General features: G+C 38.4%; 3 protein-coding genes across 6 annotated transcripts; 1 reads left to right on the top strand and 2 right to left on the bottom strand.

The window, feature by feature from the left end:
• The first annotated feature begins 17 nt into the window (after nucleotides 1-17).
• On the top strand, nucleotides 18-1,734 carry LOC137708060 (uncharacterized). Of its 2 annotated transcripts, XM_068447041.1 has the most exons (2): nucleotides 18-769; nucleotides 1,563-1,734. In XM_068447041.1, exons 1-2 carry the CDS (start codon nucleotides 238-240, stop codon nucleotides 1,610-1,612), a joined length of 582 nt encoding a protein of 193 aa, XP_068303142.1. In that variant the 5' UTR covers nucleotides 18-237; the 3' UTR covers nucleotides 1,613-1,734. The 2 variants fall into 2 exon arrangements, with proteins under 2 accessions (XP_068303142.1, XP_068303143.1); XM_068447042.1 differs by lacking the exon at nucleotides 1,563-1,734 and having other exon boundaries at nucleotides 18-967.
• A 2,824-nt stretch (nucleotides 1,735-4,558) lies between these two features.
• LOC137749276 (xyloglucan O-acetyltransferase 3-like) lies at nucleotides 4,559-8,466 on the bottom strand. Its single transcript, XM_068489379.1, has 3 exons — nucleotides 8,118-8,466; nucleotides 7,713-7,996; nucleotides 4,559-5,354 (listed from the first exon to the last, which is right to left on the bottom strand). Exons 1-3 carry the CDS (start codon nucleotides 8,395-8,397, stop codon nucleotides 4,587-4,589), a joined length of 1,332 nt encoding a protein of 443 aa, XP_068345480.1. The 5' UTR covers nucleotides 8,398-8,466; the 3' UTR covers nucleotides 4,559-4,586.
• Nucleotides 8,467-11,838: 3,372 nt separating this feature from the next.
• On the bottom strand, nucleotides 11,839-19,973 carry LOC137709442 (uncharacterized). Of its 3 annotated transcripts, XR_011064864.1 has the most exons (6): nucleotides 19,487-19,973; nucleotides 17,860-18,231; nucleotides 15,430-17,770; nucleotides 13,369-15,348; nucleotides 12,536-12,828; nucleotides 11,839-12,068 (listed from the first exon to the last, which is right to left on the bottom strand). XR_011064864.1 is itself a non-coding variant. In XM_068448534.1 (5 exons), the coding sequence occupies exons 1-4, from the start codon at nucleotides 19,559-19,561 to the stop codon at nucleotides 13,400-13,402; spliced, it is 4,737 nt and encodes a 1,578-aa protein (XP_068304635.1). In that variant the 5' UTR covers nucleotides 19,562-19,973; the 3' UTR covers nucleotides 12,303-12,828; nucleotides 13,364-13,399. The 3 variants fall into 3 exon arrangements, 2 of the variants coding, with proteins under 2 accessions (XP_068304635.1, XP_068304634.1); XM_068448534.1 differs by lacking the exon at nucleotides 11,839-12,068 and having other exon boundaries at nucleotides 12,303-12,828; nucleotides 13,364-15,348; XM_068448533.1 differs by lacking the exon at nucleotides 11,839-12,068 and having other exon boundaries at nucleotides 12,303-12,828.
• Between the last annotated feature and the right edge of the window lie 7,937 nt (nucleotides 19,974-27,910).

Raw genomic sequence — 27,910 nt, 5'->3', positions numbered from 1 at the left:
CAATTCTCAGGCTTTTTCCGATCCCAGTCTCTCTTGGGTAGTTCTTGTTTTCTGATATTTTCTTGAATCTGTAATTTTTTCTTGGAAATTTTGGTTCTTGCAATTCTGGGTCACTTCGATTTCAGCTTGTCTTTCACTTTTCGTTTCTGGGCAATCTGAGATCTCAATTTCTGAAACTGGGTTGTGGTGATTTCGATCCAATTTGATTGTTTTCTTTCGAATTTCAATCCCAAGGCGATGTCAGAGGGCTATGCAATCGAGCTTTACTTCGATCCAGCCCTCGAAAACCAGGTCTTGAAGGCTTGGAACGTGCTCGCCCGCCGTCAGATTAGTACCCAGCTTATCGAAATCGAATCACGACCTCACATCACCCTCTTCGCAAGTCCCTTTATTGAACCCGCCAAGCTCGAAAACGTGATCAGAACCTTCGCTTCCAAGCAAGAGCCTCTGGCCTTGTCTTTCTCTTCGATCGGGAGCCTCCCAAATGACAACAACGTCCTGTTTCTGTCGCCAACTCCGTCGGTTTCGTTGCTGCAGTTTCAGTCCCAATTGTGTGATGCAATGAAGAAAGAAGGTGTGGAAATTGGGGAGGAGTATCGCACTGACTGCTGGGTTCCTTACTGTGCTGTTGCTCAGGAAGCGCCGAAGACTCGAATGGCGGAGGCATTCTGCGTGTTGCGGGACTTGAAGTTGCCGGTTGCAGGGTATGCCATGGATATTGGATTGGTGGAATTTTCACCGGTTCGCGAGCTGTTCTCGTTTGTGCTAGGTAACACAGTGGAAGCATGAGATTTCAGAGCAATGCTTATGTGTTAATCTAAAGTTTTAGTTGTTGTCTAATGACTATGTGTTACCTTATTGATGTTAGTGTAGATTACTGCCTATTGTGCTACTTAGTGTAGTTACAGTTACAGATTTTGAATTTGATGTTTTTCGAATTGGATAGTTTCATTTTATCTTCCCTTCAGATTGATGCTTTGTTTTGTTCATGTTGATTGACATACTTAAAACTGTTCTAAAATTATCCGAGCTTGCGTTGCATTTGAGTATTGATTCGACTAGTGAACATCTTATTATGTTGGCTTTAATCTTTAGACCATATCAAAGATGCTAAATTTGATCAATAGTGTGCCGGTTCCCAGAGGTTTAGGTTATCAATTTCTACTGGCGTACGTGTCAGCCGTTAAAGTTTTTTTCTCTGATGCAGCCTTTTGAAGGATATCTTCCATAGACTGATTAGATCATGCATATTTGAATAACTTGGACTCTATGCCCCAAACCGGTTAATTATCGACCTTGCTTTACTAGTTATCTAGAGCCTTGGTTTTTTGAGCTCTTGAAAATATCGCTTTCATCTGCTGAAGGCGTGTGCGCGCTATGTGTGCACTGCAGATATTTGTTAGACTACTCTCATATTTGTAATGCTTCTGCTCTTATAATTTGAAACTCATTGCGTAGTTTTAAAATTCTGATTTCTGATTGTGCACTCTGTTATGAAACAAGGCTGGTCCTGTATCAATTAACTGTCGATCCTTGGTATCGGTTTGCAATTTTTGTTTCAGATGATTCTGAAACCTATCTGCTTCAACAATCTAGCTATGGTTTGTGGTAATCATACTTCTCAGACTCTTCCCTCTGTGTGATTGAGCCAAGAGTTCTTCTATGGCTTTGCTGTACTGTTGGCTGAAATTGGCCTTCCGTTTGTGTGCATGACTGTGTGTGTAAAGCATCTCTGAATCTCCGTTGTTATGTAGGATCTCTTTTCGCATATTTACCAAATTTCGGGTGCATGTTTTATGTCTGATGTGAAAGGATACCTTGGCTTCCCAAAATCTGCTGAATATTTGGGAAAGTTTATAAACATGTTGGAGGTACTCGATTTAACATATGTTAATTATGAAAGATAGAATGTAAGGATTTGAAATTTATGTCCTGGGTTATGTATGCTTCCATCGAGGATTGACCTTCCCGGAGTTTGGAGTCCATGTCACTTGTTACTTGTCGGAAAACACTAAGACTCCAGCTTACTTGTTGATTGGACCTGGGAAGTTACAGTGACAGTACTATGAGGAATAGCTCTAGGTTGTCATAGAACGTAAGTATGGTATATAGGATAGAGTACCGGGGGAGAGATTATATTCGTACAACTGATTATTTTCACAGCACATCATAAGTATGTCTTTAAAAAGCTACAACAGTATCACATATCAAATTGGCCCTAAGAAACTACGCCAACGCACACAATCGTTATAACCGTCCATCCACTTGTTCCAGTGAACTTCAGGCTACCCGTCCGGTCTCATAAGCATGGCATGGTTACATCTAAAACCCTAGACTTCCTTCTCTGCATCTCCCCTTCTCTTATGCAGCTATAAGAAATTTGGACCATAAATTCATAAGGGTGAAGTCAGCAAAGTACCATGTCCTGAAGTGGTCTTCGGAATCCTTGTATAGGGAATTCCTCCTGCAAGTTATTAGTGTTAATATCATAGTTCATTGAAGAACCCGCACATAAAAGTATACATATTGGGTTAATTAGGTCAATTGGTCAGAGTAATATGTCTGTTTCCTTACATCTGATAACGGCCATTTTCTTACCTCAAACGATTTCCTAAAATGTATTTGGATCGAACCACGGAAGCTCGCAGTTGTCCGGCTTCCATTTCCAGTTCAGAAAACCCTTGTCCATCCTACCATATTTGAAACAATTCCTTGATTCAGGAACAGTGAGTGACACAGCTTGTATTGGTGTAGATTGGCCCTCTCAGATCTGGAATCCAGTGACCCTTTAAAAGGTCACACTTCTCCTCTTCTACAAAAATCAAAAATTGCAATCTCTTTTAGAACCCTACCCAAAGAAAATAACAATTCGTTTGATAACGAATTCAATTTTTAGTTTTTATTTTTCATTTTTTAGCTAAAGAAAATGTATATTATAAAAGGAGGAACGGAGAAGGGTGAAGAAAGGATGGTGGAAGAAATTGAAAAGGAAAAACACGCATGACAAAAAATAAAATCCAAAAAATTGAACTTTCAAGTTTTTGTGTTCATATAAACTCCTGCATTTCTCTTCCTTCTCCCTTTCTCCCACCACCTCCCTTCATTCTTCTCCCTTCACTCCTCTCATATATTTTCGCTTCATCTCTAGCACAACAAACGAAAACTGAAAATCAAATGGTTACCAAACAAACTCTAAAATAATTCAAATATAAAAATAAAAAAGAACAATTGGGTTTTATTTTCTTTTTGTATGTTTACTTGTTGGTGGTTAGAGCTTAATAACATGATCAAGGCCTTGTTTGGGAAGAATTAGAAAAGGGTTTGGAGAATGGAGTTAGAAGAAGATGAAAATGGTGGTTATGGCTAGACAGGTGAGCAAAGGAGCCAACCTGCTAATGACTCTGAGAGAGAGAGAGAGAGAGAGAGAGAGAGAGTTAAAACCTCACTCAATCTAGACACAGAGATTAGCACAAGACCCGAATTTCGGACATAACCAACCAGCAACCTACTTACATCTTAACAGAGTATGAATCGTTTCCAAACTCCGAGCACATGTACATGCTTTATACGAAAATTAATTTGACATATCGGTTAAAAATGCTCTTAAATTACTTTGAACAAGAACATCTAGAATTTTTATTTTTATTCAGGCGATATTCGAATATAAACTTCGGAGAGGGAGATTCACTAAGGTCTGATAGTTCTATTAACATTTGTATAACAACCAGCACGGAAAACACTTTTGCTAAAATAAAAGGTCTACATTGGCAAATTGGTAGTGAAAAACCTCAGATTCTGGATACTTTGCAACTTACTTGACTCGACTTCTATGTGTGTGTGTGTATATATATATGTGTGTGTGTGTGTGTGTGTGTGTGTGTGTGTGTGTGTGTGTATTACAAAAACGTAGAGAATTTCATTTATCAGAACAAATACATACAACTAAGAGGTGCTAGATGGGTACATTTCTCTAGTGACGAAATATTTTGATCTGGAGATAAATCCATCCAAATTGACAAATAAGGAAAACCCCTACTAGGCAACCACATCACAATAACACGAACCATAAGCCATTGGTAAAGATCTGCCACAATGATGGCAGAAATAACAGACCTTGCACTGAGGCCACAAAAGCTATGGCAAGAACGAGGCTACAAAAGTCATCACAAGAACGAGGCCACAAACGACTTGTCGAAGCAATACAACACAACCTGCTAAGCTAAAATGAAAAACTACCTAATCTGAGAATGGAACCATCAATCAGCAAGTCTTCGTGGTGAGGACAAAACCACTTTTAGAGGGATCTATAGCAGCCATGGGAGGAGGAACGGCCATAGATCAAGTCAAGTAAGACGGCTTAGTCATAGTCAGCGGAGTAGCGCACAACTACCGTGGAAAACGAGGGGTGGGATATGGATCCGACCCACCACAACCATAAATCCGAGCCCAAGCTATATCTCTGAACTAAAATTAATATACGCCCTTGTAATAAAAACAAAGTAAAAAACATAGGGCATTATTAACTATTAAGATACGAATTTGTATGAATTTTGTTCTAACTAAACCCTAAACACTCAACTAAGAAACTATCCTCTCTCGTTTCGGATAATCTCCATCAAAAAATGGTTCCAATAATCAACAGGGCCTGGCATGCACCAGTGCACACAGTCGTTGTAACCCTTCATCCACTTGTTTCCCCAGTGATCTCCGGGATGCCCGTCCGGTCGCATAAGCATGGCTCGGGTTATATCCAAAACCCTAAACTTCCTCCCCTCCATCTCCCCTTCTTTTTTTGCTCTTTCAAACTCCTCAACCTGAATGCTCCTCAGCTCCCAATCGAAACGTTTTAAATCAACTTCCCCCTCGCTCAAAGGACTCGTTCTGTTGCAGTATCCCCCGGTGTTCCAAGCCCCGCCCTCAAAATGTGCCGGCGCAAATGTCCTCAACAAGGTCAAGAGGCCTCCCTTGCAGTTTTTGCAATCCTGTATGTACTTGAATGTAGCTCGAAATGCCATGCGCAGGGCGTGGCTGTTGTTGTATTCGGTGACATTAGGTTTGTTACAATAGACACATCCGGTGAGTTTGTCACCTTCGTGTAGGTACATTAGACGAAAAAACCAATGTCCGCCTGAGATTATAGCGTAGTCTAAATCCGGGAGGTGGTCTGCCCATACGTCGTCGACCTTGTCTAGTTGCAAATCAAAAACGCCGGATCCTGAACCATTAACCATCTTCTCTTCTGCAGCTATGAGATATTTGGACCATAATTTCATGAGGGTGAAGTTGTACCGAGGAAAGTACCATGTCCTGAACCGGTCTTCGGAATCCTTGTAGATGTCTTTAGGGTTTTCCTCCTGCAAGATTAATAGGATTAATATTAGGGTTTGGAAGATCCTTGTACATGCTCCTGAAGCGTAATTTATGTATTTGAATAAAGAAATGTTGCATATATGGCATGTCAATATAGCAAGGCACTACTAAAAAAACCAACCCCAAGCCAAGAAGGCTACCTATTTTGTGAGGGTCGGCGGGAAGAGGAGAGGAAATGTTTATCATACGCAGTCTTACCCTTGTTTTGTAAAGAAGTCGTTTCTATGACTCGAACTGTATAGCAAGGGTCCTATTTACATGGCATGACAGAATAAACTACCAACGTAAGAATTAGTGGACATTGTTGCAAAGATAGTATCCCCTCTAAACTCTAAACCACTACGATTGCTTGTCATCACTCCAAAAATGAGACGAGCACGAAAGGTAATGAGATGCATATATGGCATCTGTGGCACTGTGACATTGTGACATTGCTTTAAAGCATAAAGCACCAAGCTTAGTAAAGTTGTCACAATGTTCCTAAACACTTTAATTTGCGGGATGAGATTCAAACTCAAGTACAAGGGAAACAAATACACTGTTCTAATCAACTGACATCATCCACATCTGCAAACTATTATTTCTATTATGAGCTTGTTTGGAAATACTTTTAAAATAGCTGAAAACGTTTTTGGTGAAAACACATTTCGAAACAATTCTTAGTAAAAATGTAAGTGAAAAAAACCATTGCTTGCATGAAACACGTTAAATGTTTTTAGAATCCAAAAACATCTAAAAACATTTTCTCTCAAAACGTCTTCAATCATTTTAAAGCAATTCCAAACAAACAATATGTCAGGGAAGTCACATAATACCCTCATTTTATATCTACAAATCTGAATCCAATAATTGAAAATTTTAAGGTTTGACTTCAAGAATAACTTAATGAGCAAAATAATTTGTGTCGCGATCCATGTCATTTATTATGTCATGAATGGTTTACGTGTACAACATCGTTGCAAATTTATATTGTTTAATGTTTCTCCACTGGTATTTTTCGTCAGCCAAACAAACTTTGGTGCATGTGTACCGCCCTGCGTGTTCTACTCGTTTTTCAGGTTGACTTTACTCATAGAACAGTCAGATTGTCACCACCAACCACTTATAATTTATAAACAATAAATAAATAGGGTTACAATGCTAAGTCACTCAGTATACGAGTTTTATGCAGGAACCAATGTAACATTCATTAAATCCTTATATGCAAAATAGTGGCGGAGTCAAGATTCCGCGTGTGGTGTGGGAGGGTTTTTCACATACATAAATAGTTTGAACTTAGAACATGAGAGACTAAAGTAATTTGCATAAAAATTGAAACAACATAAATTCAATAGAGAGAACTAAAAACGTTGCACAATTCCAAAAATCCAAATATAAGGTAAAAGAGTAAGTAAGAAAGTTTTTAAAATACAAGTTTTTTTTTTAGTACATTGATATTTTTACACTAAGAGGATGAGGAGTTCGGCTAACCCACGTAATGAGGAGTCTAATTTGATATCGAATTCGTCATCCATGAGATTTAAACCTAAGACCTCTCACTTCCAAGTGAAGAGAAATACCACCAGACCATAATATTGAATGACTTAAAATACAAGTTAAAACCAATGGAAAGCTGATAGAATAAGGAGGGGAAGTGAAGACTGCATGGCAATGAGAGAGGTTGAGAGAAAGGCCTAGCCTAGAACGGAAAGAGTTCGGATTGAGAACACACTTGAATTTTAAGAGTATTAAATTGATAAGTAGTATTAGCATCTGTTAGAATAGCAAGAACAAAAAAAGGCAGAATGGGCCAGGAACCATTCTGGTCCCTTAGTGGCTTCGCCACTGATGCAAAACCTAAACCGTTAATTTTTAAGACCCATTCAATGTTACGTACTATAGAAAAAATTGCACAGGAAAACAATAATCAGTGGAAATTTGAATTGCTGCTACATACCTTTTGTTTTCCTGTTATATTGAATCCAATCAAGCCCTTAATTAGCAATATTATTCTCCTATGCCAATTAGGCTAATTAAATTGATATAAAATCAAATGTTACGCTAATTAAATGCCAAATTTATTACCATTACAAGCGATAACAACTAAGCAAACAAAATTAGTAAAAGTAATTTGTTGTGAAATTTCTATCGAATTCTTCTTGCATAAGTTTTAAGATTTCAAGGACACACAAAACTGGCACACTGAAAAATAAAACACAAGGATCATACAGAAATCGAAGATGTCGATTAGGCCGCCTGGCCAAGACATTACACCGAGTTAGAAGTTTTGACCCGTAAGTATAAATTAGAGTAGTCAACGTAAAAAAACATATATCAAATCCAATATCAAAAAATGAACTGACCTGTGACAAGAGGCAGAGAAGAGACTCTACATGGTTCCTCGCGACCGAGTCGCCGACGAACGCCATTCTCTTTCCCCGAACGATTTCCAAAAACGTTTTCGGATCAAACCGCGGAAGCTCGCACTTGTCCGGTTTCCATCTCCAGTTCAGAAAATCCCTGTCCCTCCTCCCGTTTCTGAAACAATTTTTCGATTCCGGAATCGTGGCGCAGCTCGTATTCGTGTACATTGCTCCTCTAGAATCCGAAATCCACTGCCCCTTAAACAAATCACACTCCTCCTTCTCTACAAAATCCAAAAAACAAAAACCAAACTTTTCAGAAAATGATCCAGAAATTATTATAAAAAAGAAAAAAAAGAAAGAAGAAGAATTGGGTTTGTTTTGTTTGTAACAAGAAAGAGTTACTTGGTGGGGGGAGGAGCTTGATGGTAGTGTGATCAGGGGCTTGATGGTCTTTTTGTGCTGCATGAATGGATGCCTGGTTTGGAAGAGAATTGAGTTTGTTAAGGGCCTCTTTGGGAAAAATTAGAAAAGGGTTTGGAGAATAGACTAGTAAGAAGCTGAAAATGGTGCATGTGGCTAGAAATGTGACAAAGAAAGGAGCCAATCTGCTCAGACCATCATGGCCTCTCACCCTTTTGGGATAGTTGTGGGATTTTTCTGGGAAAAAAGTACAAAGACTCATGACTGCCTCAAACAGACAGAAGAGAGATAAAGTAGAGAGAGAGAGAGAGAGAGAGAGAGAGAGAGAGAGAGAGAGTCTAAGAAGAAATTAGAAGGGGTAGAGAGTGCAGATTCTGCAACTCCATCATTGGGAGTAAAGGGATGGTGCCTTGCGTGAGAGAGCCTCTACTTTCCGTTCCTTTCCTTTCTTTTGAGCTATTTATATAATACACCCTCAAGTTTAGGTCAATGTCAAAATCACTCAACGTTTTAATGTTTGTTTCGTCAGTTTTTTACCCATTGCGCCCTAAAGTATTAAAAGTTTCACAATTCAAGTTATTCTTGTGTTTGGCCAAAACCAGGCAAGAGAATAACCGGTCCACGATATAGTCCGATTGTATTTTACGAGGGAGCTCCATACGTACGACGTATCCAGTTTATGAGCACTTAGACTACAAGATAGAAGAATTACTTGAATTGTTAACGTTAACACTTCAAGTAGTAACATCAAGAAATTGAAAGGTCGTCACTTGTACAAAACAATTTTATCCAAAATGTGCACTAAGATTAGCATAACTCTTCATTTTGCTTGAAATTTGAAATCAATAGAAATAATCTTTGAGTTTGTCTACCATGAATCATTTTGGTTATTCCGTGAGAAATCTTAATTAAATACGGACCCAAATAATAAAATTACCCTCAATTCATCTTGACCAGTTGTTTATTAAATTGAGAGTATTTTTGTTATTTTTGTTCATATTTAACATAATTTTTTACGGAATGATCAAAATGATTGATGATGGACAAACTCAATAACTATTTCTATCGATTTCACATTCCAATAACCAAACTGAAAAGTTATACCAATTTCAGAACCGTTCTCGCTAAAAAGCCAACGAAAAATAATAAGGGTGTGCTTTGTAATTAGGGGCATTTAAGAAATCAGAGATGGGAGATGTGACATTGAAACACGCGGCAAGCCATGCAAATGAGTAACTGAAATGACGCGAGAGAGAGAGAGAGAGAGAGAGAGAGAGAGAGCATGCATGCATGTGAATTTACTAATTGACCAGTATACTCGGCGGAATCTAATCGACTGGCTCGGAGTCTTTGGACGGAAAAATGATGAATCAGCGTTCCCTACGTGGCAAAAACCCAGTGGAGCTTTCTGAGTCCCATATGACCCTCCTCCATATAATCCTCCTCCATAACAGGCGGTCGGAAGTTTTGAAAATTGTTGTGGTTCAAGACTGGGTCTATATCCATCCGGTGTTGTTGCATTGCATGGAATACAAAGCGGTAACATCTAATCAACGGAATCATTTTTTATTCCTAACTTTTTGTTTATGAACAATATCATTATTCTAATCTAGATCGATTAAGACGATTTGAAAAGTTTAAACTCGAGACTCACGGAGTTGGAGAAAGCGTTATCCTCCAAAGCATCCACCACATGCATTTGTAGAGCATCTCCAACCGAATATTCAAATTCAGGATGGATTGGCATGTAACACAATTTAAGGACATGTACGTGAACGTCAAAGTTGACAACAAATAAAGACGTTGCATTTTTTTTTTTTATATAAATAGTAGCAAACACCCTTGATGCCAATCCACGATAACCCAAAAGGAAATGACATGAAACTTTAATTCGACATGAAGTAAAATGGAAAGTAGATTTTGGAAGGAGACTCAACGAGTCAGGTATTTTATTCGGTCAACCCTTTAAGCACCCGTTAAATGATAAGTTAATTCAGGTCTACACGCAGATAACCCGTTGCAAGTTTCAATCCGTTAAACTAAAGTCCTAGCTTTCTCAATCTCTCTCTCAATTTATGTATCATGTAATTGTAGTGCTTAATAAAATAATTGTAGTTGTATTGTTTGTAACTGAGTAAAACAATACAGATGAGTTTGAAATTGAAATTTAAAACTCATTAAAACAACAAGTTTGACACGAAAGCAATACAAACATGCCAGTGTAACAAACAAATTATTATGTAAGGCCTAATAAATGACCAACTATAAAGCAAGAAAACAAGTTTTAGTCGTAGGTTGAGCCCTGAAATCATGCCGAATAATTAGCTGGTTCATTCCACCATTTAATATTTGGCACATTAGCTAATTGGTCAACGGTCTGACCCTAGGATTTTTGGGCTATGATATCACCAACATTCTACAAGTGAATCTCAAAGTTGGCATTGTCCCTCCTCCCTCCTAGAAAGGTGGAGAAGAATTATCGTCGGATCATTTTTCTAGGGATTTCTTGATTTTAACTGTTCATTATATATGGTACGATCAGTTTTCATTAAGTACTATTCATATTTAATTTACATTTTAAATTTTAAAATAATTTATAATCGCACGATGTATAATGAACAGGTAAGATCACGGAATTCCTAAGATTCAAAGATCCTTTTCCCTAGCCTACATGCAAAGACTATTTTATCCCTTGACAGTCCCTCCTGGCCCACTTTACTAATCTTTTGTTTTGGGCACTTGGATTCAATCGCATGTGGTGGTCCATCCGAAACCTTAACCGTTCATACGACGAGACAGAGGTGGCTCTTCTGTGCAACTAAACAAAAGCAACATGTGTTTTGTTAAATTTGTAACCCCACTCCCGGACATTGTCATATGAAACCTTCCTTGGTTCTTCAGAGACTTGTTCTTAAAAGCTACTTTACGACAAATGCGTCTGATGCTGAAGGTTCCCTTACTTTTTACGAAAATTCTGATGTCCTCGGGTGTTTTTACGACGAAAATTCTACTGTACTCCGAGACTCCATCCACTGCATGAATGAATGGCTCAATATCAAAGCGCTAGTCGGACGGCGGGTTGGAATTTAACGTCTAGACGGATTTAAGTAAATCTATATATTTTATGTAAATAAGTGTATGTTTATACTTAAAATATATATAATTTCATCATAAACTATAAAATAGAATGACATATAAATTATTAAGTATTGAAACCTAATAAAAACATGCGGAACAAGCCTATAATATGTGTTCATTTAAGTATTCAACAAATCTCTTACAATTTATTAAAAAAAAATTCAAAATAAAAGTTATCTATTTTATATCTAAATGAGTTGCAACCTAGGCGGATCTAAGCAGATGCCTAGACGGTCTAGGCAGGGCCTCAAAAGGTTTCGACAACCCTTCTTAATTTTCAAATGCGTAGGCATTAATCGGGACGGTAATCAACTGCCTCGAGCCTAGGCAGAGCTAAGCGAAGATTTTTGGAACAGTGCTCAATGTAATAACTTTGAAAACATTTTCCGGCATACAAGTGCCGAAGCGGCAATAAGTCGACACATTTGAACACGAATCTGAATGACTTGTACAACCCTAAGCGATGCAACCCTACGAGGCTGCAAACGGCGTGATTGCATAATGACTTGTACAACTAGCAAAACGATCCAATTCCAAACAAGTGATTCTCCGGAGAACAGAAAAAAGAAATGATGAAAAATTGCGATTATATCAGAAAAAGTGGTGCGCTCAGCGCTGCATACTCATAACGGAATTGAATTGTTCAACTCAGAAACAACAGGCCAACATTGTTACAAAAATTTAGGTGAAAATAATCACTAGAATGTCCAACGATGCAGTGGAAGATAAAAAACGAGCCAACTGCACCTTCACCGTCTACCCATAATCTTTACGATTCCGCTGAAACCAGAGCTACTGAAGTCGTACGACAGTTGCCAGGATTACATTTCACAGTATAGGTAAAAGAAGATAAACAAGTAAACGAAAACCCTGTCAGCGGCATCATCGAAATTTAACAACCAAGTCAAAAGGCATAATATAAATGAATCAAATGCGGCAAAAGTGAAGTTTCTGTCCAACAATCTCTAGGTTTGCCAAAAAGATCGCGACGACTCTGGTTATAACTTATAATACAACGGGAAAAAGAAGAAAAAAACACAACACGGTGACAGCCTGTGCAAATTTCAATAACCAGAATGTGACAATATAACAAAATTCGGCAGTCCTGACTAGGTAATAACTATATATGTAACAACTGGAGAAGGAAAAAAAATTAATGACAGAACACAAGCCGACCCTGGCCTGGCCTGGCCTGGGAGGTTCATACAACCAATCTCCCCAAAGAATACAATCTGAGTAAGGATCGGGATTGCAGTGTGTACCTGAACGAGCACAAGTCCAAACATTGAGCACCAATGTCACAGCTTTAGGCAGCGTATAGAGGATGCTTTTCAAGAGTTAGATATCTACACAGAAAAACTTGTCTGCAGTGGCCATCAGAGCAGATTCAGTTAAAAGAACTGCTTCCAGGACCCCAGGGGTTTCCAAAGTTAGAGATGGTATGGACTGGTGTTCCGTGCAATGAACGCCTGCACCCGCCCTTTAGCATTTTTTACTGTTCAAGCGAACAACTTGTCAACTCCTGTAAGTTTCCAATGCAAAACACCCCGATGTGCTGCAAGAAAGAAACAAGAAAGCTTCATCAAGAAGAGAATGTTCAAGGAAATTTCACAGAAGAGTTTTGTTTGAAATCATATTACAAACCAAAAACCCAAACAAAAGCGGGTGGAAACTCAATTTCAATTTTCCTTTTATTATGATGGCAACTCAGCTTGCAAATTACAAGTTGCGGTGAAGACAAGGTCATATGCCCCGCTAGTCATTCAGGATTAGACTATAGTTTTTCATGTAGAGAAATTCCGAATAAACAAATTAAGGATTTCACCGAAAAAGTGAAACAATTCATGAAAAATATATATTAAAAGAAACTTTTGCAGGATCAACTCCAAAGCTTCGAAATTGAGAACAAATCATTAATTTAACTGATTGTAATCATAGGTAAATGGAGAAAGATATCCTTCGAGATGAATATCATCAATCCAATTTCATGACTGCAGTAGTGACCAGTGACGCAATCCAAGGGTTTCCATACTTGTCTAAGGCAATAAAGAATCTGAATACAATAATTTGGAAAGGCTACGAAAGCTCACCACACCTTGACAGGTTTGCCGCATTGTGCCATAATTCTACTGCCATGAAGGCTGCTTATAGCCAATTCGATCAACAGCATCCAACCCACTATCAGGTTCCTTTCTCTTCAATGCACCTCCCACCTGAAACAACTTTAACTGTTCCTCTACCGGGGCTTGCGAACTGGGAACAGAAAGCTGTCTCATTCCTGAAGGCAACCTTTCAGCTCTCCGTTCAGTTTCTGTAGCTCCAGGCCCAGCATTAAGGTCAAGACCATGACTACCCCATTTCCTACCATCAAGGCCAACATTACTGCTACCACCAGGAAGGCTCATCATATAGGGTCGAGGGTAAGAGGATGAAACTACGCCACCCGGTCCCACCATCTGGGAGGGCATGCTGGGGAAGCAAAGTGCTCCGCCAGATGATGAATCCATATATGCAGTAGAACCAGAAAAGGAGCTCGATGACAGAGAAAAACTGGTTTCAAAAGGAAACCCTGGATATTGAAATGTAGTAGCAGGAGGAAATGGCACTGCAGTTGAGGCATTACCAGTGGGAGGACACACAATTCTCTGAGACCCAGCAGGAGCACCATAACTCTGCTCACCCCTGCCAGGAAACATGGGAGGGACTGTGATGGCAGAATATGAGTTTCCTTGAGGAAACCATGCCGATAAGTTCCCAAAATCAGGACTGTTTATTCTTAAATTAGAAGCAGGAGTACTAAGCAGCATGCTAGTTTTTAAATGCTGGGCGCACGGAGCTGTGTCAGTGCCCACTTCATCAAGGCCTGGCCCATTGTTTAAATCAAAGTCTCTAGAGTCGTTGACCCCACCATTAGATAGTCCACCAGATACTGATGACCTACTTGGCAAGGGAGGTATATCCAACCTGCAACTGTTGCTTACAAGCAGCCCAACATCAGGACTCTCATCCACTCTATTCAAATCAAGATCTAGCCCTCCGGAGCCCCGATCATGAGTATCTGACTTGAAACCCATTACATGAGCAGAGTTTTGGACAACTTCCTCATAAACTCTCTGATCAGGCACATTCAAGTCAAAGTCCAATGGAGGGCGGACTTGTTTGCTGGAAGCAGTATCAACAATAGGTGCATCCGTTGCACTGACTGATGCTTCCACATTCCTTCGGGGTTCTGCAGGTCGGAATGCACTGGTAGTTGAAGATCCTTTCCATCCAAGTTCACCCGTACTCCGCATCAGGTTTTCAGGAGGTACAAATGAACCTTTGGCAGGCGCAACTACAGTAATTGATGCAGGGAAGCTCCCTGACACAGAAGACATTTGAAAAGGTAAAGGGCAAGGAAAATGAACAGAGGACGAAGTTCCAGGATCTCCTGCTTTAACAAACTCTGGTTGGCTCCCATCATCAACAGGAAAGCCCTCATTCAAATCAAAGTCCAGCTTTACAGCAGTATCTGACCCCAAGGAATTCACACATGAAACTTGCCGTTCCTCTGTCCCCCCTGATTCAATAACTTCTGGCTTACACTTACTAGACTTGTCATGCTGCTCATTTTCTTTAACAGGTATTGACGGTGACTCTGCCTTGGAAACCTGTAGATCGGAACAGTCAACAAAAGCCTCATTTCCTTCGGTAGCAACCCGAGCAAAATCTCTGCTGTCCTCCGGATCTGGCACATAAATATCCCGTGTCTCTTTCCCTGTTTGTGTGGTGTGACCAGCAGCCTTAATGTCATCTGTCTGTTCACCCTTAGACTCCACATGTAAAGTGTTTCCAGGGCCCGAACAAAGAACAGCTTCCTCACTCTTCCCCTCTTTGGACTCTGAGTGATTTCCTGCTACAGCGGATGGTTTCTGCTCTGTCAGTAGAGCACTATTTGAATCCTTTTTGACATCATGGTTCTCACCAGCCACTTGAGAGGATGAGCAAGTAGATATTCCAATGTCCTGTTCAACTTTTACACTCCCAGAGGCTGCTTCAGATACAACTGGTGTACTGCTCCCGACAGTTCTTTCATCTGCACAAAGAACAAACAAATCTTCGTCAGAAAAGGAAGACAACAATTTTATTTTAGAGTCAGAAAGGTTGCGCCTGTTACCATTTGGAGTCCTCAATTTTCCTTGTTCATGAGACTGGTTAGATCCTTCAGCCTCCAAATGACCCTCTTTTCTAGCACATGAAGGTGGCTCCGATGCTGAAGCATCACATGACTCACCAGGATTGACATCAGCCCTCAAGAACTGACCATCGCTATTTTGTTGCTTATTTGAGGAACAATTCAAATTTGCATTACACTCTACTGGTTTATCCCCGCCCCCATATGAAGCAACTATAACATCAAAACCATTAGTTGGCAGGTGGGTAAGAGAGTGTCTTGCTTCACTCTTACATCGCAATGAGTCAAGAGCACTGTCCAGCTTGGTTGCACCACTATTGACCCCTCCATTAGGTTGACATTGGATGTCAGCAGTTTCTTCGCCCAGTGGTTTCAACTTAGCATCATTTTCTGAGAATGATTCCTCGTGCACAGGAGAATTCCTCCCAGGAGAACCTGATGGTGACACATTCTCAGATTTGGACATTTCTCCAGCAGCCACGCTAGCTAGCAAATTCATCCCAACATCATCACTAGGTGAAGCACTACCGCTACCCTCAGAAAACTTCACACAGCTTTCAATTAAAGCATTCATGGAGCTTAACGATGCTTCATACGATTTTCCTGTCCTTGAAATGAGTTTTGACGAGGAACCAGTAGCCTTTGATGCTTCTGTTCGTTTTTCATCATCTTCACCAGCCCTATTTTGTTCGCTGCCTAAAGGTAGCACATTGCCATCTTCAGAACCCGACAATCCCTCTTTGCTGTGAAATGCATCTGAGTTCACATCTGATATTCTACTACCATGCAAGGCATCGCTTCTGTGCTTATATTTTTGGTCATGGTTATCATGCTTTTCTGCAGGAGGAGACGCTGTGTTAACAGGATCTTCAAAAGAACATCCTGAGGCACCTCGAGCAGGACTGCGACCAGTGTTTGGCAATCTGACAATCAGTCGGTTATTTCCATGGTCAATCATGGGTGCTTCAGGATGCTTCTCATAGGATACTCCAACTGTTGAAGCCTTTTCAGAAGTCAAACTTCTACTAAGGGTACACGCTTTTCCTGGCCCTGTTTCCTTCTTAACTCCTGAGGCAGGAGACCCATGAACGCCATTGCTTGATTTCCGATGGCGAGAACCACTGGCAGAAATTTTGCTTGCACTAACTGAACCGGCAGATGAGCTCCTTGCATCTTCCCTATATAAAGAACCCACATTTCTCGCATGATCACTTGACTGGCTGTTGTTCTGAGACTGGCTAGAACTGCTGCTCCTTTCCTCCTTAATTGGTGTCAATGGAAGATCTGAAGTTCCAGCACCTAACGTTCTAAAATTCTGATCCTTTGAGAGATTTCCAGATGATATACTCAACAATTTCGTTGACCCAGGTGAACCAGAAGATTTTGAAACTGTTTCTCCAGAGCCAAGTTTAATCTGAGGAGTTTTCGACACAGAAGGTTGCATAGTAGAGCTTTTTGAGCCAACCTCAGCGGAACTTCCAGTCTTTCTGCTCCCAGCTTGAGAAACTTCAGAAGATGCATGCTTCGTAGGCCACGAAACACCACCACGACTAGATCCAGTCTTTGTCTCATTCAAATTCATCTCAGCTTCAACACGTTTCTTCCACATATCAACTAAACTCTTAGCTTTCTTCTGGATTTCAGAGTTTCTGTAACTACGTAAATTATTCACAGACTTGCCGACATAACAAGACTGCAGCGCATGAAGATTCACAGGAACCTTCTCCAGTGCACGAAGCAAAGCAAAAAGAAATTCATCAACAGATTTATCACTTTCTTTTGGGCTACTACCATCACCAAGTTTTCCCTTGTGAACTTCTTGGAGCCATTCATCCAATACACACAAACCCTTGCATTGTATAAATTGCCCAAGGCAATCCAACCTATCAGTAACTGCGATCACATCAACAAGCATTGTTCGGCCAGCCAAATCTATTTTCTTGTCAGCACTTTCAGCTTCCATAAGTTGGACAAACTTCTCAACGCCGTCTATGTCTAGTAGACCTCCTTTGTCCGTTATTTTTTCAAGCTCAGACTTTAGCATATTTTCAGGTCTGGACTGACCAGACTCTCCATCCTCTATTTTAACTAAACGTTCTCGTTTGGCAGGTTCGGAGCCCTGATCTCCTCGTTCCCTCTTTTTTCCTTTAACATGTGAAGAAAAGGGGGATGTGCTATTCTGTAAACTATCTGAACCAGATTTTATCTGTTGTGTTGATGACGAAGTATTCAAGGGTTTCGGAGAACGACCTCCCGACTGCACTGCCCCATGCATTTCTAGTCTTGTCTTGTCTAATAGCTGATCTACTTCTTCCTGTCGTTCCTGTGGTAAAATGAATAATCACTACAAATCTAATAATCATGAGCATACAAATGTGAGACAATGAATAAATTTAAATAGTCAAAACTCACATTAATATAGTCTTTGTCAGTTAACCACCATAAACAATTGCTCTCAGTATCATACACTCGTCTGCACACAAATGAGGATATCCCTGGAGGAAGTTCAACACCTTTACGAAGGAATGCGACTTTACATGGATGGAGTAACGATGCAGCAGGTATCTCATCCTTGTGAAAGGAGTAAAAGACCTCGTTCGGGGCAGCTTCTAGTGAGACCCCTTTGGAAAGCTTTACATCAGCAGGTCGATAAAGCCAACTTACACCTAAACATAGACGTTCCTCCTTGTCTAATATTAGCCTACGAATTACTCCAATAAAAGGTAGGGAATCCTGGGGTGGCTTGAAAAGTGCACAGTCACCGACACAAATTTTGCGACCATCCTATACAACAAGGGAAAGATTTCATCAAGCTTAAGAAATATGAAGTAAAGTTTGACTGTATTTAGATATAATAGAAATCATACAGAACTATGGACAGGCAAGAGAGCGTGAACATGTATTCAGCAAACAGCACTAGAAAACATATATTCAGCAATATGGAAGCATCAGGACTAATAGAAATGAAGGTCAATTCCAAACAAAAAATATAAATAACTCTCAAACAAACGATAAATTTTAACACAAGGGGAAGGTGTTGAAATATGAAGTAAAGTTTGACTGTATTTAGATACAATAGAAATCGTACAGAACTATGGATAGGCAAGAGAGGGTGAACATGTATTCAGCAGACAGCACTAGAAAACATGTATTCAGCAGACAGCACTAGAAAACATGTATTCAGCAATATCGAAGCATCAGGACTAATAGAAATGAAGGTCTCCAAACAAAAAAACATAGATGACTCTCAAACAAACGATAAATTTCACCACACAGGGAAGGTGCTTAAATCATTACTCCCAATCGGGTAAAATATAACTAAGTTTCCATAAAGTTTTTTTACGAAACTGAAAGCAAAGCTAATTCTAAAGAACAGACAATCTGAAACTAACAGGAAACTTACATGAGAAAATATAATTCCAAATCAAAATACTCAAGAGACTTGCTCACAATCAATTACATTCTTTGAGAATCAAAGAGAGAGAAAAACAGAGCCAAAAAGAAAAATCACGCCTTCTTTGTCAATTAAGTATATCATGTTCAAGAACAAGATTTCAATCTACGCAAGCACAAACGAACACGGAATCGGACAGGAAGTAGTAAACAAAATTCAAACCCAACAAATTCAACTATGAGATAAACAGGACAGACATATGAAGTCCCTGTGATAGAGGAATACATGAAATTCACCATATACACATATAAATGGTATAATTTAACCGTATAAAAAAGTTTGTTTCTTCCCATCAAAAAAGAACCAGATAATCGAAAGATGGAAAACCAAAAAGAAAATGAATACCCAATACCCAATTGGAGGGCAAATTAACCCAGTAAAATCAACACCCACGAAAATTCAAGAAACCGAAAGAGGAATTTCACCAAAGGAACGGTATAACAAAATCCAAAACGACGATAATTACATAATCACCGCAACAAAAGCACAATAAAAAATCTCATGGTAATCGAAAAACAGCAGAAATTGACCAAAAAAATACCAAAAACGAAACAAAATCGCTCGGGGAAAGTGAAAAAAATATACTTTGCAGAAGGAATCGGATGCGGTAGAGAGGTCGGAAGCTACAGTCGTGGCGTTGGAATAAGGGACAGGCCACATGTGCCGACGCCGTTTCGACTTCTCAGCTGGCGACCCATGTATAGCCCTCCATCTCGGTTTTCAATTCGCGAGCAATCGATCCCACAATCGTCCGCCTTGAGATGAAACATCAATCCGGAGTCGAATTCAACAGCAGGAACCCTAGATTCGCGAAAATCGAACGGGGGGACAAAACCCTAGATCAAGCCCTGGATCTTCGATTGGATAAGGGTCAAAACGATTCGGGAAGTCTAGGGCTTCGGTGGTGGGGATTCAACCATGGGTCGGGTCAGAGAGATTTGGGGGATTTGGGATCGAGAAGGAAGGAAGGTAATTCAATTGGCGAAATCCAGAGAGAGATTTCGGGCGAGGAGCTCGCGATGAGAGAGAAAGCGAGGAGAGAGAGAGAGAGAGAGAGAGAGAGAGAGAGAGAGAGAGAGGGAGAGATTTGGACGTTGGTGCGCAAGACGAAACGGAGGAAGCAGGTGTGAGGAGAAAAGAAGGGGAAATGGTTTGGGGCTAAGAAATTGCCAGTGTTGCCAAGGTAATGCTTGATGGAGACAGGAACGACGACGTCGTTTGTGGGATTTGCACAAATTTTTTCTTTTTTTTTTGGAATTTTATTAAAAAATGACAATGGGCGACAAGTCACGATTAACTGCTCATTTTGAGAGCCGGAAAGACTTACAAAGGTATTTCAGTCTTCCTCTAGCCAGTCATGCAGACTCATCAGGTTAGAATCTCAAACCCGAGACCTCCCTATTTTGTGTATTTTGGAAGCCAGAATTCGCGTTTTTACCACTAGGCCACTTGTTGTGGTATGTGATAATTCGAATAATGTCTTTTTAATGTTTCTAGCACTATTTTATTATATTAATGAAGTTCATAAATAGTAGTTTATCGTATTGATCAAGTACATAAATATGAATTAGTAACATTTTATATTCAGAGCCTTCTATTGAACCCATATGATGTGTCACCCAACTAACACAATTTGTTCACCAAACTTCCAAATTACCCTTATATAAATGAAAACAGAAAACCAACATTTGTGTTTGCCACCAATATTTTTTTTGACAAACGATATTTTCTACGTTAAATGGGATGGACTTAGTCTCACAATGAATTAATAATAATGTAGTTCAAATTCGCCTTTGGCGAGAATCGAACCTAAAACCTCTCATGTACAAGTGAAGAGAAATACTACTGGACAAAAGAACAAAGTGGCTTTACAACCAATATTTATACCCAAAGATTAGTGGTTATCTTTACACCCACAACCCAGAGCCCCCTATGAAACAGTCACACTCCATTTATTTTCGGTTTAGTGGTATTCCTCTTTACTTATAGGTGATAGGTCTTAGGTTCGATTCTCGCCAAAGGCAAATTTGAACCACATATTACTAGCCAAATGTGAGGCTAAGCCAACCCTTCCCCCTTAGTGTAGATAATATCGTTTGTTAAAGAAAAAATATTTTTTTATTCGACCTGCGTTATTTTGTAAAATAAGATAAACAAATAATAGTTAATTTTTACTAAAAATAATTATAAACTTGTCACAATACCTTGTGAAATACTAGGTAAGTACATAAAACTAGGGACCGAAAAAAGAGCAACAAGCACAAAATATTATGTAAGGAATGTAACAAAACTTAAGTTTATTGTGTCGTAAAAGAACACCAAGTTACTTGAATTTAGGGGTATGATATTCACACACCTTTTTTTTATTTCTCACATACTCTTCTAATTTTTGGCTGTCGGATCAGATGAAATGAAGAAGATCAACACACATAAATTAACAAGGGGTGTGTGAGAAGTAAAAAAATGTGTGTGGATAGCACGTCCCTTGATTTAAGTGCACTTTTACAAGGTTTGTTTTTCTAATTGAACAATGTTTTGATCAGATACATTGAGTGTTATAATACAGTTAGTTGATTTTTTTTATCTCAAGTTTTCAAAAAATATATTATTACACTTTGCGTATCAGGTCATGTTTTTTGCACACTAAATATATTTCCCTCAATTGTAAAGTAGTCGGCAAATGGGAGGCATTCTAACTAATGCTATTAATGAATATTGTGTTTCTTATGGACTTGGAACTAGAGTTGTGGTTCTGCTTTACAAAATGGACGGGAGAAAATAAAGAGTTTGTAGTTCAGTTGATTAAGTTCACTTGAAGTCCCGAATTCTGTTATCTTCCTCTTAATATCGATTATATTGAGAAATGAGAAGTGGAAGAAAGAAGGATGTCATTCAATGTCCTTAATTAATTTTTGAGAAATTATATACATGCCTTTTAGACCATGCTAAGTTCATCAAGATTTCATTTAAATTATGATTACACACATAATTATTTAACACAGTGACCAAACTTCACTTGAGCAAAAAGAGATGTTGACTAATTATCGGTCAGACATTGCTTATCATTTCAACTCAAAAAAAATGACGTTAAAAAGTAATGTGGAGTCTTTTGAAGTCTCACACATGTATTTACTAAAACGTGACATTCTTTATAAACAACGTGTGATCGACTTAAAATACTTGATATTGTAACATTCTTTTTGCATTGAAGTTTTTATGGAGTCTCGTGGCAATATGATTCACCCTTTTCCAACCCTAGGAGTGACATGCCCACAACAAGTTAAGCGGAAAACAAAACATGCAACTTGTTCCTGTACAGCCCAGCAGATGGTGATTGACATCACAATTCATGATCATCATGCAATCCGAGCCGTAGATCCAATAAAAGCTCTCTTACTTTTGAGACTTCTTATCCTTGATTGGTTGGGTCACCCTCAACCAAACTTTACAAAGAATAACACCATACCAGAGTTCACCCCCCACACGGCTTGTCGTTTTCAACCCCATCCAGTGTCCAGTGATGCGGATTAGAGTTTGCTTGTTGCATGTACTTAAGCTGTTTTCATAACCCCAAATTCCAGGAAGATGATACTCTCCGGATTCATTTTGTGAGGATTATAGGGATTTTGATATCTTAATCGTTTATTGTACATCGTGCGGTCAGGTTTTGTCATGTATTATTTGTGTTTGATTTTAAATATTAAAAAATCAAATAATTTATGACTGCACGATGCACGATGAATGACTAAGATGTGATGATCCCTACAATTTGGATCAGGATGGGATCCAAATCCCTAATTCCAAACCAATTAAAAAAATTCCCATATATTTTGGGGTGTGCTAACACCACACTCTTTTTTATTTATCACAATTTCTGACTTTCTGATTAGATGAATTGAAGAATAACAAATGACATAAATTAACAAAAAACATCTAAGAAGTAAACAATAAGTGTGTAAACAATAATACTTTATATATTAGTCGTCTTCTGGCTCTGATGGCGAAAGAAAACGACTAATTTGTTTTCTGGTGTTTCTCGGATTTATTTTTTCAAAAAGGGTTTTAAAAATGGATCTTTGAAAGCAACGTTTCAGAAAACAAACCAAACATTACATTTGATTTGATTTTGACTGGGAAAAATGATTGTATTTTGCTGAAAGTTCAACAAACTTTTGCAAAGTGGGGAAAAAGAAATAAATATGTTTTTGGAATGGTAGTTGATTGATTAATTTGATTCAAGTTAGAAGGATAATTTTTGGAAATGGACAACAAGCATTTGGTCTTGGGGACCGATTAGGCCACATGTGGCCTATCTGTTTTTGAATGCGATTGCCACCCATCTAAATCATAAATCTCCCAAATCAACTAAGTTCAGGAAACAATCAAGTGTGTTAAATGTAGACGGATATGGCCACATTTATATCATCTTGTTCGTTATGATAGTCTAATCACGTGATCGGTAAAATTACTCTCACAAAAGAGTAGGTCTTCATGTATTTTGGTACAATCCGGCCAATCCACCTCATGTAGGTATAATCACTTATGCACACGGTGTCACTTTTTGTGAATGTGCATAACTAGATGCGCGATTAAGCTATCTTATTAGCAATCTAATTTCGTGACTACTAAGGCCACTCTCACACAAGAGTAGGTCGCCTATGAATTATAGTCCGACCTCATGTGCACGAGGTCAAACATCTTGTGAGAGTATTTGACCAGCTACATACTTAATTTTTACAATTCTTGTGACTTGTGAGAAACATAATCAATTGAGGTGATTCATCTCATTTGCCCATCTCTCTGACACTCCGCTGCATGCATGTTTTAGCGGTTTTAGAGTCACCCTAAGGCCGTCTAGTTTAAATACTAAATACAGATATTTGTTTCCGACTTGACAATGTCGTTGGCCTACAAACCTAGTGTTAAGACTCTACTTTATACCTAACTTTCTTAATCTGTTGATGTTCATCTTACATACAACTAAGTCCTAACCCATAAATATACAGGACAAGGCCGAAATGTTTAAATGTTCTAATTTTTGGAGGCCGGCTTTGAAATGTTTTATTTCTTTCAGGAATTTGTGGTCCAGTAAGATTTGTTTCACGTTGGCACTTGGCAGCAAGGTCATCGTAATTTTTCAATGCTTCAAATGTAAATAATCAAAATTCATGCAAAACGTATAGAATAATGTTTGACCGTTGAAAGAAGAGTTTTGCTGAAAATGAACACGTGTGCATTTGTTTGGAGTGATGTTAGTTTAAGTTTTCAATTCCTTAAGTGTTTGGTCACGTATCCATTTTTAATTGAATACTTTTTTATTTTAGCAGGACTTGCTGCTCTTCTTTCAACAGTCAATCATCATTCGAATGAGTATTTACATGATAAAAACAAAGTTTGTATTAGAATGTGGTCCAATAGTTGCTTTTAGGTTACCTAATATTTCAGTGGCGTCATTTTGCCAATAAATATTTGGTATGCAATCAAAATAGGAACCACATGTCCAATAAAAAGGCTTATCGCATGGTGAATTAATGACAAAACAAAATCTAATCTATACTGATATGCGAAGTTGCATTAGAGAAACTTACTTAATCAATTATGATATACTTATTTCTCTTTATCTTTCTATCCACACTTTTCTATCTTTACGTCTCTTTCTCTTCTCAAATCTTTCTATCATGCTGGTAGAAAAAAAAACGATACATAATCATTCACCAACCGATGGAGAGACATAAATAATTAAGTTGAAACTTTAATATGGTAATTATTTAACTTTCCTTAAGAAGTAACACCATGGCCCTAATCATAACGCAGAATATATTAACATACATGTCATTGTTAATGTTAATTAGAGGGCCTACTAATACACGCATATTCGTGGTCAAATCACATCACAAGTGACAAGTTTCACAACACGTTTCATGTTTGCACAAGAAAGAATGACTTTGTTCTTCTTATGTTGTTCAAAAAAGGGGGGAAGTGTGTTTGAAATTTATTGAGGAGCAGAAATGGGGTTCGAAAATGACAGATTGGGTGCCATTTTTATTTTATATTTTATTTATCATGAAGACAACTTTTATTACAATAAAAACTAGTACAAGGTCCAAAAAGGACCGGGTAAACAACTACAGGAAAAGTAAAAGGCCCAAGCAAAATGAGAGCAACAACCCAATATACAACGGGAGGCCCACATAAGCATAGGCATGAAGATAGCAGAAAATAGACAATAAAAAATCCTAATCTCCAACAGTAAATACCACATTGCCGTCATATCTTCGGAGGAAGCCAAACTCCGAATCGAGAAAGTAAACACCAGATCTAAGTCCTCTTTATGAACCCCTGCAAAATATATACAAACAAAGTAACATATGGGAAGAAGGTGGGGCTAAGAGGTTATGTAAAATACCCAACACTTGGCCTCGAGGGAGATCTAACATGCTAGTTGGAGGAGGGGAAGTGAAGGAGAGAAGTGGATCTGATATCCAATTTCTGATCAGAGCCCGCCGATCCAAGCACATGGTGGGATTGGGATGAAGTATCACAAATAGGGAGGAGGGAGGAAGGGAAATAAAAGATAGAAAGCAGTAAAAGAGGGCGAAAAAAGCCGGATAAGGGGTACAAGCCCCAAATAGTTGAGACTCAACTCAAGAAAAACTGATATTAAACTCAAGGGAGAATCGAGAATTAAAAAGGAATGGAGAAAACTGGAAAAGATGAGGGAATAGGAGGAGGGAAACAGGAAGGAGTAAGAAGCAGAGGAGATGAGGGGAAGGAAATGAGAGAAAGTGCAAAGGAAATAGAACCCGAGAAAGAAGATGGAGGAAAATAAGAAAAAAAATGAAGCAAAGGAGGAAGGGAAGAAGGGATGATGCCTCTGGCACCCAAGCCAAAGGCTAGGGCCGGCAGTGAAGATGCAGGGAGTCTTTCACAGAGAGAATTTTAAAGAGAGAATGGGGGACTTCTTAGAGAGAGTTTATCCCTTGTAGATTGGGTGGCATCTATTTGTTGAATTTGGTAGGCACGACATTGCTTTTGTGGTTTTGTGCTTGATGTTTCATACTTCACGATCAAGTATCACAATTCATATTTCATGATCAATGACTACTTTCTTTGCTTATTCGCTTAAGAAAGAATGTCATTCTTCGTTAACGAGGCCGGTTCTGAGAATTTGGGAGCCCTATGCGAGCCTTCGAAATAAGATCCTAGAGTCCTTTGACCCCTGATCTTTGTATATAAAAAATTTATTTTTACATCAAATATCATTAACAATCAAGATTCAACTCAATATTAAACCAGTAAATCTTTGAGTCGCTTGACATTTCACCTTTCACGTACAAAACAAGTTTGTTGTTTTTTATTCAATTAATTATATACACAATTAAATGTTACAAATGTTGAACTTAGCTGTTCAGTGCAATGGGCTATTATATTTAAACAAAGACTCAAAGTTTGTAAACTTTTTATCTGAACATACATAAATTTGTAATATTAATATGTAGTTTTTAAAATAAAATAAAATTAGGGGCCTTTTCGGACTCGGGGCCTTAGGCAGCCTGCCTACTTCGGCTACCCTCAAGGGCGGCCCTGACATGTGATACATAAAAAGTAATGAAAAAGAAAATTTATATGCACTTGTTAAACTATGAATTACTTGTAAAATTAAATGACTTTTTACATATAAGGAGCCAAATATTTTTTATTTTTGTTTGTTTGTTAATGAGATGGTAAGAGCTTTGTTTAGAAGTGCTTTTGTAATGGCAAAAGCTCTTGACATGAAAACATAAAAGTGGTTCTAGATCATAAAAGCGTTTTCAGAGATGAACCTGCTAGATGCTTTTTCTAGAATTGCTTATGATACAAAGTGTTTTATGAGAAGCAAATCTCAAGCGGGCTTAAATCATTGATAGATCTTTTGCAAAGGGTTGGAATCATGGGCCTCTTGGAAGGCCAAGTCTTCTTTATTTTGGTCACCGGTTCATGTTTGCACAAATTTTCATGTACATTCTTCTTGTTTTGCTGAAAAAAGGGCCAAGTGTGTGTGTGAAATTTATTAAGAAGGACAAATGGGGTTTAAAAATAACAGATTGGTGGCACCTATTTTTTATATTTTCTCTAATGCTTTGTTGGTCTGATCTTCTATGTGTTATTGTTACTTCAGTTTTTCGATGAGATTTTCAACAAATCTCGTCATGTCATGTGTTATTATTCATTAAAAATGTTTGCTCAAAATTTTGATAAATTTTTTACTATTTATGTCGTGTTACGTGTCATTATTACTATTTTTTTTCCTTGTATTTCTTCATAAAAACCCTTCAATCCACTACATCTACTTACGCCAATAACCTCCATCCTCCATACTCATCTTAATTCATAGATTTAAAAAATGAAAAATTAGTATCCGGTTCCTAATTACAATTGCTCATTGACTGAGACCTTATTAGTTTTCAAATTTTGGTTGAAGTCTCTAACATTAATGTGATAATGAATTTACATGTTTATTACATAATTTAAAAAAAAAATTAGTAATTGATTTAGGGTTTTAATACTCACACCTCTATTAAACTCCTAATTAATTTTCAATTCAAACATTTCCAAAAAAAAAAAAAAAAATTAGAATAAGTTTGTACCCATTAGTTTTTTATAGAAAGATTCTCAATTTTTTAATCTTAAATGTACCCATTCATATAATTTTAATTTTTTTTTTTAAATTTTAAATGTATCCATTCTTAAATGTACCAATTTGACACACCCTGGCCGAGATCAGAGCATGTTGGCCATCACGTGGAAGTGACGTAACCATGTGCACAGTGCGGAAGCTAATAAATAATAATAAAAGTACAAATAAATAAAAACCAGCTATACACAAAATAAGAACATACATGTGCACGCGTAAGTGTGAAAAGCAAAGTTCAGAGCACAGAAGACCTAATGCAGTCCGGAAGAAACAACACTACGTAAACACACCCAAAGGTGGTCCTACACTGGTGATAATCTGTCAGATATGCCGGA

The sequence above is a fragment of the Pyrus communis genome, chromosome 11, assembly GCF_963583255.1.
Source record: "Pyrus communis chromosome 11, drPyrComm1.1, whole genome shotgun sequence".
Classification (NCBI taxonomy): domain Eukaryota; kingdom Viridiplantae; phylum Streptophyta; class Magnoliopsida; order Rosales; family Rosaceae; genus Pyrus; species Pyrus communis.
The sequence above is the reverse complement of the archived record's forward strand: the minus strand, read 5'-3'. Positions and strand labels throughout refer to the sequence as shown.